Source organism: Colletes latitarsis, chromosome 12 (assembly GCF_051014445.1).
Source record: "Colletes latitarsis isolate SP2378_abdomen chromosome 12, iyColLati1, whole genome shotgun sequence".
Lineage (NCBI taxonomy): Eukaryota > Metazoa > Arthropoda > Insecta > Hymenoptera > Colletidae > Colletes > Colletes latitarsis.
This window is the reverse complement of record NC_135145.1, coordinates 20,873,127-20,885,742: the sequence shown is the minus strand read 5'-3', so window position 1 is coordinate 20,885,742 and position 12,616 is coordinate 20,873,127. Positions and strand designations below refer to the sequence as shown.

Genomic DNA, 12,616 nt, shown 5'->3' with positions numbered 1-12,616 from the left:
ACAAGCGACCTTCTTTCTCTCTCTGGGGTGGGTGAGGGTGGTGCTCTTGGCGAACACACACAGTGTCCCAATTAAATAATCGAGGACAGACCCTGCCCGGTATTTAATTAAAACGGCCGTGAGGCATAAATATTCCGGGCGCGTGCACACGGGGAAGTTCCTCCCACCCCCACCCCCTCGATTCGTGCAACGAAAAAGCTTTTTTCCGTCGACCCGTATTTGTTACAGATTCCACTCGTTATCGGAGCTGTCGCTGGGTTTACGGTGCTCTCGGTCCTGGTAATGGGATTCGTTTGTTTCCTACGTTCGGATAGATGCTGCGTAGTCAGGAACACGGTGCCTGCGCTGCAGCAAGTGCATTGGTAAGCACGCCATATCGCGCACGACGCTGATTTCACGCGAACGGACGTCGATGTAATTTACATGGAAAACCCACGGACTCGTTTGAGACGCAGGACGTCCAACGAGCGATAATGAATTATTCTACGCACTCTTTTCTCTCCGGTCGGCGCCTTTTACGAACTAGGTTCGACACAGGCGTTGAGTCAGTTAAGCTCCGGATTTTTTGGTACAGTTTCACGGAGGGCTTTCTGTCGGGAGGGGTGGAAGATACAGGAATATTATTTAAACACTCTAATATGCTCATAAGATATTCGTAAAAGAAGTCTATGCTGTAAGCATTGCATGTAGGATCAAATGGAAACGAAATTAAATAGTGTACGTTTCAGAAAATAGTCAAAGGGTTAATAGAACGTTTAACTATTTTCTTAGATGTGCATTATTTAATTTCGTTTCGTACTGTTATCATATTTCAAAGGGTTAACATTTAACTATTTTCTTAGATGTGCGTTATTTAATTTCGTTTTGTACGAAAGTTTGAGAACTTTGTCCATCTTCTTAGTGGGCAGCCATATTGGTAAGCCACATTGGCAGCCATGTTGGTTCTCAAGATGGCGTATGTGCCTCGCGTGTTGCGCTGGTGTGTTTTTGCTTGTGATATTATTAACCACGTTTCAGTTACTATTCTCTGTGGCATTGTTTATTTGCAGTTTGTGTAATTGTAGTAAGGTGAATTTCTCCTCAAGGTATGTGTTTCGTTGCGTTTACATTGAATCTTTTAACCTAATCACCCAGATCCAACAGTAACAAAATCAAACTCTTTGTATTTGAATTAAATAGTATATATTTGAAAAAGTAGTTGAAGCATACATTAAGGGATTGATGGATCTGTATAGGATTAAATAATAAACCTACAAAATATTATTAAAATCAGGGATGTTTGAGGTTAACTTTGTCCATCTTCCTCGTTGACAGTCATATGGGTATCAAAACCAATTAACCTCTTTACATTTGAATTAAATAGTACACATTTGAGAAAGTAATTGAAGCATACATTAAAGGGTTAATATATCTCTATAGAATTAAATATTAAAATCAGGGAAGCGTGAGGTTAACTTTGTCCATCTTCTTCGTTGGCTGCCATATTGGTACCAAAACCAATTAACCTCTTTAAGGGCTAATATATCTTCATAGAATTAAATAATAAACCTTCAAAATATTAAAATCAGGGAAGCGTCAGGTTAACTTTGTCCATCTTCTTCGTTGGCTGCCATATTGGTACCAAAACCAATTAACCTCTTCATATTTGAATTAAATAGTACACATGTGAGAAAATATAACAATTACATCATACATCAAGGGGTTGAACATTACAAATAACAAGATACAATAAGTAACTGATACAAATAACAAAATCTGTTGAAGTGAAGACGTTGAATATGGTCTGTTGCAGCACAAAAGCGTCGAACACGATGATCGAGGACCCACGTTTGGCCGTGGACACTATGGAACGCACCAGCCAGCAGTACGCCTCAGAAAAGCGACCGAATCACGTACTGAAGCCCGTCCCGTCGCAGCAGTACCAACAAGACTGTTACCAGCACGAACCCCCTCACCAGCAGCCACATTACCAGAGGCATCATCATCACCACCACGGCCAACCTCACGGACCACAATACACCCTTCAGGTCAGATAAGTTGATAAAAAAAAGAAACAAGAAGCAACAAAAAAAAAAAAAAAGAAAAAGAACTATTCTCGCAAAAAGTAGAGAACGATGTCGCTGAGCGACGTCCCACAGAATTATTTTATTCCCAACCCTATCCAGGGCATCCCTCATACCCACGATCTTCCTTGACCCTTAAGTGGATTATTGGGGATGTATAAAATAATTATTTATTAATCAACGTTAAGTAAAATAATTCAGTTGAGATTGAGGGTCCACTTGAGGGTTTTCGTCCAATGGCCAGTTTCTACTCGCGCTAGCGTTTTGAATATTCCGTTTGCGACGCGGAAGGCTCTCCATTAGCCCCTCCGCGCGTCGAGAATTATTCTCGACCATTTTCGCGTCGATCGTCCCCCCCCAGAGCGAGTTAAAAATTCTCTTACGGCCACCCTTTCCGCCTCGCGGTGTATTTTTATTCGGTAGCGCGCGCGGAGGCACGCGTCAAGGCAAACATTTTTAGGCGGAGGCACGGGAAACGGCATTCGAGAGCGACCAACCCCTCTCGTTCAAACGAAAAACTACGCGCAAAAGGGTTGAATTGGAGCAAGCGTTCCGTTTCGTTCCGGTTGATTCGGTTTACCCCCTCTCTCTCTCCCCCCACACACACAGTCGCGATGTGATCTCGTTCGATAGAATTTACGGAGCATGTTCTACCCCCCCTCCCCTCGAAACCAATGCCCCCTTTAGAGGGAAGTTTTTTGCGACTACTCGAAGGAGACAGAATTTTAGCGTTTTATCGTTGATTGTAGCGGGACAGTTCCGAGAGTCTAGCATCCGTTACACCTTATAAATATTTACTGGAGAGAATCAAAGCTTCTGGCATGAAACAACCCTTAGTTCTGTGGGTCTAGTATAGTTTTTGCATTTGTACAAAAACGTTTTTAATTTTATCGGTGTGTGGCGTGCTTGTCGGCACGCTTTACCCCCTCCAGTACACTCTCTCGAGTCGCATGGATCGCTGGAAAATTAAAAATCTGGACCAGGGGTGGGGGAACCACTCAAAAAGTTAGTCAAATTTGTTTGGAATGTTTTCTATGAATTTTAGAGGGGGTAGATTGGAGACAGGAGCTATTTAACTTTGATGTACAGTTTTATAATTGTTGCAAATATGCAGAAAAAATTTTAGGGCCACCCCCTGTGAGTAACATTGGAAAATTTATTCTGGAAAATCTGGAAACCATATTAAATATTTGATCGATCTGAAAGAGCGAATAAAATTTTATTTTGGATAATTAAGATAAAAAATAAATATTCTCCAGCCTTGGTCCGGGAGATCTTCGATACTTGCCACCCCTCGCGTTTTCTTCCTTCCTCTTCCTTCCCAACCCCCTAACTCTCCATTCACACTTATCGAGAAGTGGTCTCGTAACGAAAGCATCGCTCTGGTATGTATTCAATGCGCATTCGAGAGAGCCGGTGCAAGTGCACGTGCTCGACTTGAACGCAGATAATCCCCCTGAATAAGAGCAGTCGGGACACCCCATGATTTAATTCTACATGCTTTCGATCCGATCGTGTCGCCTTTCCAAACCCCTTCCTATTGTTAAGAACTTGAAACGAAGAAAGAATTTCTTGTAAATACTAGCATAGCCCGCGACGCGACAGCTTGGCGAAGATCAGATCTATTTTGTGAGAAACTTTACATAGATAAAAGGTAATACACTCTTATTTAAATATCCAGTTTTTTAATAATATAGTTAACGACCTACATATTTTTCAGATACGGTGTACTAAATCCCCTGACGTTCTTGGTCCGCCATCTTTGTGATTATTGGTACAACTCACCAGATGCTCACTATTTATTTAGTTGTTGAATCAATCTGTTAATTGTTTGATCAAATCAAAGGGTTGAACGTCTCAATATTTATATAATTATTAAATCAGACGTAGCTAATAGTTTGATCAAATGAAAGGGTCAAACGTTGATATTTATATTGTGGTCAAAAGAATCATCTTGTCAATTTTGAGAGCTAGTTTGCTTTGAAATTAGATAGTCCATATATCAGTTCCTTTTATTTATATTATATTCAATTAATTACGTGGAAAGACTGTGTTAAAATTGTTCACCCTAATGGTGGCCAAGTTGTCGCGTCGCAGAGCCATACTATGGAACTTATTCTCAAGTTAAAAGTCTGGATTATGGCAATATTAGGTGTAATAACGTCACGACAATAGAGAGCACAAATATTGACCACCTCCAATCCCTGACCTCCCACAACCTGCTGCCTCCACCGCCCCCCCCGATCGAGATAGTCATTTGAATGATTTATGCGGTCGGGTAGGGTGCATTACGCATGCATTTGGTTGCATCTACTCCCCCGTCGGTGTCCCTTTCCCAATTACCCGCAATCTCCTTGTAGGTAATTTAATTTAGGTACGTGTACGTAAGTAGCGGATACAGCCGCTTCTCCCATAACGCGATTACGATCTTCCGGGGCAACCGAACCGTACACCGTTCCGCATTAATTAACGACAAACGATCGAACATATTGGGCTACGTATGCTCTCCCCTGCACGGTGTCCCGTGGAACCCAATCCGCGACGCAAAAGTCTTCATTACGCAATAATTAATGCGGCTTAATTACGGGGAGAAGCGTAAAAATTTTTTAGAAATTTTTTACTATCTCTACAAAGCCACAAATTGAAACAATCGATAACTTTATTTTATAGACAATTGTTTGGGCAGAAAATTGTACCAGGTTTCCATTGTGCAATGGTTTATTTAAATACGTATACTAATAATTGAGACACTCGTCAGATAATAATAAGAAACTCAGATTATAGAGTCGACAAAGTTATAAATTGCACAGGGGTTGAAACTACTTATTTTCCATCGTGTAATGGTTTACTTAAATACATGTAATAATAATTAAGAAACTCGGATTAAAAGGGTCAACAAAGTCACAAATTGCATAGTTGAAAGAATTGATTTATTTTCGATTTTATTTATTGTATTTGTACACAGTTATTTACACAGAAAATTGAACCAGGTTTCCATTGTGCAATGGTTTATTTAAATACGTATACTAATAATTGAGACACTCGTCAGATAATAATAAGAAACTCAGATTAAAAGAGTCGACAAAGTTATAAATTGCATAGGGGTTGAAACGACTTATTTTCCATCGTGTAATAGTTTACTTAAATACATGTAATAATAATTAAGAAACTCGGATTAAAAGGGCCAACAAAGTCACAAATTGCATAGTTGAAACAATTGATTTATTTTCCATTTTATTTATTGTATTTGTACACAGTTATTTACACAGAAAATTGTACCAGGTTTCCATTGTGCAATGGTTTATTTAAACACGTATAATAATAATGAAGTAACTCGAATTAAAAGGGGATGAAATTCAGAATATTGATTGGGTCTCTTGCATTTTAAACGTAAGAAAGAGTCTCTCGATTTTAATTTAATTAGCAGCGTGACTCCATTTTGCTCTAACCGCGTCCTTGGAGGATCTATAGCGCCCAAAAATTGTTTGATCATTGATCCGTATCGTTCTGCATTAACGCTCGCAGTTGCTTCATTGGCATCCTCAAAGAAATAAGAGGCAATTATCCGTCGAGCCGTAACTCCACGCCAGACTGCACAGCGAAGAGGATGCATTTCACGCTGATGGATACGTCTTGAATTTTCAGTTCCCCCAGAAACGCGAAGTTTGTTCGCTAACAAACTCATTTAAATGAAAACGAGGCTGCGAGATCGCCAATAAAAACTGTTTCGACTACTCTCTTTTTCTAGAGCGTTGTTGCACATTAAGAACTCTGAATTATAACCTTAAAAATTGGAGACATCTTTTATCAATATATATTAAATATTATATTGTTCAGAAAAATGTATTTTAATTCTGGAACACTGTTGCACATTGAAAGCTCTGAATTATAACCTTAAAAATCTTCTAACATTGCTAATTAAAAATTCTGAGTTCTAGATCTTTTATAAATATATTGTTCCCCCAAAATGATAGAAGTTAATTGAAATTTTTCCCCATGGTGGAATCAACAAAACAAATTTTAATTTCTGTTTTTTTATTTTGAGAAAAATGTTATCGATTGTTTTAATGTGTCTAGTATATTTTTATATTTATGTATACATAATTTCGTGCTTGTATAATAATCTGAAAACATTATTATATTATTATACATTCGCGTTATGGGAAGAGTGGCTGATTGCGTCACGATTTTCGTTTTGGACGACCTGCATCTTTATCACAGCTTCCGGTTCCGTTATAGCATCCAAACAGGACCGTTTCCGCTACACCTTCGCTGGGGATTTGAAACTAAAGACTGACTTGCATTAAGTATATATTTTTTTTTTTTGTTAAGTGTATATCGTGTATCGAGGTGCCCAAGAAGCTTTCAAAGTTTATACACGTATACAGTCAGTCGGAAAAGTCTTCGTGTAATTTATTATTATAATAGTTTAAATAATGTAAGTGTCGATAAAGCGTGTATAGGTTATGTACGCTACGAAGTTTATAGCAAATTCAACGTCGAATACCGAAAGCTTAGCAAAACTACGGTCAAAAAAGTCTCCGTGCACGGTCCATGAATTCTGCAGAATGTTTGCAGACGAAGACCCGGGGAAAATATTCCAATATTCGAGTTAGTTTGTCGCCTGCAAACAGACGATGCAGTACATTTAAAAGTGTTTCTCGTAAAGTAGATCGGTCGTAGAATTACTTTTCATTTTATAGGTTACATTATTTCTACAGACATAATAATATTGGCAACTCCACACGCATAAAATTTATAACCTAAAACTTTAATAAAAGGAACATTAAAAATTGATAAAATAAATTTCAAAAGGTGAATTAATTACAGTAATATGGTTAATAAAATTCATATACACTCGGAGACTTTTTTGATCTCATTTACGTTTTATTCAGTTTAATTAACTTGCAAATCCCCCCTCCACTTAATACGGTTACAGTTCTTGCGTACACAATATTTTTTTTTTTTTGTATTTTTATTCGTTGAACGTAGTTGTGAAAATATATGGAATATTTTATAAATTCCTTTTATTTGTTTAAGTATGACGTTTTATAAACGAGTTTACCAGGTTCCCTGTTAAAATTGTGCAACGTTGAATAAATGAATCGAGGCCGTACGGAGACTTTTTCGACCGGCTGTACATACGGTTGTGAGTATAATTATAAATAAATTGATTGTCAAAATGGATCTCGTTGTTACAATAATCGTACGGCATCTGCCGGTATAATTAGCGAGCACAGAGCACCGTGTATTCGATTACCGATTTACTGGTATCAATAATCGAGACACTGGCCGATTGCGTGAATACCATTGGATCGATGTCCGCGTTACGTAACGCTAATTAATCGAAATTTACGCTCTCGATTGTTTAAGATGTTCGAACGGTTCGATAGAAACATTTAAGAAGCCAGTCGAGACTCAAAATTTTATTCGTTATCATCGGGAAATAAATTTCACAAAATATTATCGACAACTATTAACAAAATCCACTCGTGGAAAATTAAAAAAAAATCCTTATTTAAAAAGTATTTTTAAAACCAGTTGCACCCGGATAAGTGAAACACGAGACATTTCAGTAAACCGGGTCTCGTGAAAACGAGGGGAGCGTATTTATTCGTTGCACCCGGATAAGTGAAATACGAGACATTTCAGTAAACCGGGTCTCGTGAAAGCGAGGGGAGCGTATTTATTCGTTGCACCCGGATAAGTGAAATACGAGACATTTCAGTAAACCGGGTCTCGTGAAAGCGACGGGAGCGTATATTTATTCGCTGCACCCGGATAAGTGAAATACGAGACATTTCAGTAAACCGGGTCTCGTGAAAACGAGGGAAAAGAGCAGTTTTTTTTTGACTTTTTGGAATGTTTTGAGGCTCGACTAACCCTTTAAGTATGCCTGCTGTACATACACGCGCCCGTACGCCGAATCCTCGATACCTAAAGGCATACATGCATCTATTTACTTAAATCGATACACCGAGAGGCATAACGTGCACGCTCGTTAGCGGACCGTAAACGATTTAATCGTTCAAGGGAATTTCCGTTGGTTGCGTTTAACGGCAGCGATCGTTGGTCGACGATCGTTACGAATTCGTTTCACGGGACGCATACGAATCGCGTGCATGCTGAAATTACATTTTGCGCTCGCGTAAGTTATGTCCTCCGTCGAGATATACGTGTAGTTTCCTCTTTCGCTCACTCTGTCTCTCTGTCTCTCTCTTTCTCCGTCACTTTTGCACTGAATCCGATCGCGACACAGCATTGTTACCGCTAACTGGATTATTGTAACGATTAATTAGTCGCTCGTACCCATCTCGATACCAGGGCTCAGGGTTACCAGACGTCCCAGAACTCGCTAAACTCTCCCAACTTCCGGGTTAAAATTAATTAAAATTCCTACCCGCGTTTCGTAATACAAATCTTGTTGCATCGACGCTTCCCAAAATGTCAAATCGCGTTTGACAATTAGCGACACGTGGTACAAATTTTCAAAAATTGATAGAATAAGTTTCGTACGAAATTGTGGGGGTCCATTTTGAAATAACTATACAAATGCATTTTGTCTAGTTCCTTTTACTTGTAACTTTGATATGTACACTCAGTTATTTTTTAATACAATCACCTACTCTAAATTTGGAAATTTTTTCCAAAAAAACTATAACACCATTTCTATTCAAATTTTCAAGGTTTATTAGTCTATGTTTAAATGAGATTCTGTAATTTTTTGAGCTAGATAGAATCGAAATTGATGGCTCTGGATCCTTGAAAATTTTTACATACCATTATAGTATGATATTCATTCTTAACTTTGGGAATTTTTTACAAAGATACTATAACACCATTTGTATTCAAATTTTCAAGGTTTATTAGTACATGTTTGAGTAAGATTCTGAAATTTTTTGAGCTAGATAGAGTCAAAATTGATGGCCCTGGATCTTAGAAAATTTTTACATACCATTATAGTATGATATCCATTCTGAACTTTGGGAATTTTTTACAAAGATACTATAATACCGTTTGTATTCAAATTTACAAGGTTCATTAGTCTATGTTTGAGTGAGATTTTGTAATTTTTTGAGCTAGATAGAGTCAAAATTGATGGCCCTGGATCCTTGAAAATTTTTACATACCATTATAGTATGATATCTATTCTTAACTTTGGGAATTTTTTCCAAAGAAACTATAACACCGTTTGTATTCAAATTTTTAAGATTTATTAGTACATGTTTGAGTAAGATTCTGGAATTTTTTGAGCTAGATAGAGTCAAAATTGATGGCCCTGGATCCTTGAAAATTTTCACGTACCATTATAGTATGATATCCATTCTTAACTTTGGGAATTTTTTACAAAGAAAGTTTAACACCGTTTGTATTCAAATTTAGAAAGTTCATTAGTCTATGTTTGAGTGAGTTTCTGAAATTTTTTGAGCCAGATAGAGTTAAAATTTGGTGAGTCTGGATCCTCTGGACAATAGTAGCTGTAACGAAGGGTGGATGAAATTTTGTGTCTCTTCTGTCGATGACAATGGCCTCTGATTGGTCGCGTGCTTCCATATAAATTTGATAAATCTGGTAACCCTGCTCGAGACCATCGTCGTCGACGTCGGTGAGCTCCGGGGCGCCTGTGATCGAGCAACCAGCGCGACACGACGCTGTACGATGTATGGAAACAATTCGAACTTGGAGCACTCTTCCGTGTACGATGTTGTCATTAAAAAATGATCATACTGATTGCGTGTGCGTTCCCGTTTGTTATCAGAACCCCGTTAACATCCTCTGTGCACTGGAAATTGTCGCGTTAGCGAGCATGTCGTGACCGAACACGATTTACCCTGAAACGTTCCCGAAGCAGGGGTTCTCAAACCTTCTTAAATTTTAATAAACAATTTCCACCTTCCAACGTGTATTCGATAAAACAGAATCCCTGAAACGAATTCGACGGAGTAAAAATTATTTCGCGACTGGAGTTGAGAACCACTGCTTCGTGAAACTTGCACTAAGTTGGCACAAAAGTCTGCTTCAGTATCCCAGCCATCCCCGTTTCACTCAGCTTTCTAGAACTTATCCAGGACCGTTTTGCAGAAAGGACTATTATTCCTCTAAAAAAAAAAAATAGAAAAGAATTTTGAATCGAACTATAATTCCCTTCGTTGCGTTTCCCTTCGATCGTGCCCCAGGCTTAAACGTTTGTTTGCGCTGTTCGCCGCAACGTTATTTTCGATATCGACAATATTAATGCGCGCGAGCGTGTTTGCAGAGTATTTGTAAATATGCAACGGGATATTTCGTTTCGAAAATACTGAATCGAAGTTCTGCAAATTGTCCGCGATTTCGATTTACAGGCCGAGGCGGTGGGAGGAGGCAAAATTAAACGGCATCGAACGATGGGGGAAAACAAACTGAGCGTAATTTTATTCGTTTTTATACGTCGAATAGTCCAATCAAAATTATCGAGTTCCCCGCTTAAAAGTGGATTGCAATTTTTACTGTCAATTTAGTAATATTGGATGTATGTGCTGTAGAAAAGCTGAATGGTCCCGTTTCCAATGGCGTAGAATAACGTGGTAGTAAACGTATGAAATGAGAAATATTTCGTTTGGTCAACTTTAAAGTGGAAGTCTTGTATTTTTAAATTCAAAAACTTGCATCGAACAGTGCAATTAAAATTGTATACTTTCCATTTTCAAAGAGGATACCAATATTGGATGTATATGCTGTAGAAAAACTAAATAGTCCCGTTTCCAATGGCGTAGAGTAACGTGGTAGTAAACGTATGAAATAAGAAATATTTGGTTTGGTTAACTTTAAAGTGTAACTCTTGAATTTTTAAATTCAAAAACTTGCAAATCAAATAATACACTTAAAATTGTAAATTTTCCAGTTACAAAAAGTATACATTGCATCGAAACACAAAAATAAAATTACATTCAGTTTGTCTCTCGTTCCAAATCGTTTAACGCCGCCATATTGAATTATTTCGTGCCTCCAGTGGTTCATGTATTCTAGGGAATAAAGTCCCCAAGTAAAACGGTCCTGTTTATCGGTCGTTCCACGTATGGAACTGCGCAAGCGCGCAACCTACGGTCGAGCCACGCTCTTTTGGCCGTTCAAGGTCACCGTGGACGCCAATGGTGGGGGGCGGAGTCGCCAAACGAGCTTGCCTCGACCTCGGTTCGCGCGTCCCCCGCATTTACCCCCGCCCCGTAGTGTCCGTAGAGATTTATTGCCGGATCGACGTGCATCGATCGAACCGTGTGACCCTCTTGAGATGAAAATTGTGCAGGGGGAGCAGCTGTTCCTCAAACCAGATCGTTTAGCGACACTGAAGCCCCACTGCAAGATCGAGAAGCCGCCACAGTACACGACGTTCAAGCCGAGCTCGAACAACTGAAGATTTTACTGTTTCTATTTTATATCGATGTACACACGCACACTCGCACACGACGTAGGGGAGTAAAGGAGTACGATAAAGAGGTGAAGGGAGAAAAAAAAGGAGTAAATCGATTAGGATCGACGAGACTGAACCAGTGGCACACAATCAAAAAAACAAGGAGACACCCCCCACCCCCGTAATTCGCTCCACCTTCGTTACGATTCGTCGCGAGGGCGGTTTCTTTGTAATATTTCCCCCCCGCCCCCTTCTTGTCCCTTTTTTTCGTCGCGTGACAGACGAAGATTGTCGCTCGAACGCACAAGAATCGGCGGAAGGTCGATGGGTCCTTCGTGACCCGGAGGGACGCGACCAGGTCGCCAAAATGTTAATCGTCTAGATTCCATTAGTGAGGAGTTCATTTTTGTCGCGCAAAATAATACTGCCAGTAATGTTCCGATTAAAGAAACATAAACGATCTGTACGACGTCAGAACCAATCAAAACGTGAACTATACGAATCGTATTTATAACGCTTTACGGTAATGTTAATAAAGCGGTGATTTTCAACATCAGCTGGGTTTTATTGATATCGATACGAAGCTAGTCGTTTTGCGATCACGAGGCTTTCTCGAGATACCAGGCGGTTTCAACGTCTTGGGAATTCGACTTCCGGTGTCCGGTGTCCGGTTTCACGTGCATACGTGAAACTCGATGGGTATCTAGCGTCTACCGACTAGAACGAACCCGGAACGTATGCTAACTGCTGCGCTTATTCGTCGTGCATACCGTCAGGCGATTCCTTTATCCGTTTTAAAGTACTTTGTATCCTTTTTTTTGTAAATAAACGAGATTAAAGATTTATAAAATTAATACGGATTGTTGTTGGGCTACGCTGTCGCGAGCAATGTACTTTTCATTGATCCCATGCGCCTTATAATCCCACAGTCCTAGTTTATACGTGTGGTGGCTAGATACTATAGTTTCCCCATAGATCTATGGTTCATAGATCCCGTAATTAACAGTAAACTTAATTAATAATAAAATTGTGGTGCCATCTAGGATAGAACGTCCAAGCTTGTCGGGGAAATAGTACCTTTTCTTCGTGGCTAGATGGCGAGTTAATAATTGTACTAAGAAATAGGACGAAAGATTGTGTCGCCATCTACGGCGGAACGTCCAAG

At 39.3% G+C, this 12,616-nt stretch overlaps 1 protein-coding gene across 7 annotated transcripts in view; it reads left to right on the top strand.

The window, feature by feature from the left end:
* LOC143348884 (kin of IRRE-like protein 3) overlaps positions 1-12,285 on the top strand; it is a 339,595-nt gene extending 327,310 nt beyond the window's left edge. For 6 of the 7 annotated variants that reach the window (XM_076779587.1, XM_076779593.1, XM_076779588.1 and 3 more), the window contains 3 exons: positions 229-362; positions 1,793-2,027; positions 11,347-12,285. In XM_076779587.1, coding sequence (XP_076635702.1) covers positions 229-362; positions 1,793-2,027; positions 11,347-11,454 — 477 coding nt within the window. In that variant the 3' untranslated portion in view covers positions 11,455-12,285. Of the gene's footprint in view, positions 1-228; positions 363-1,792; positions 2,028-6,302; positions 11,314-11,346 lie in introns of those variants that run through there. The other variant, XM_076779590.1, reaches the window with a different exon arrangement.
* The last annotated feature ends 331 nt before the right edge of the window (positions 12,286-12,616 follow it).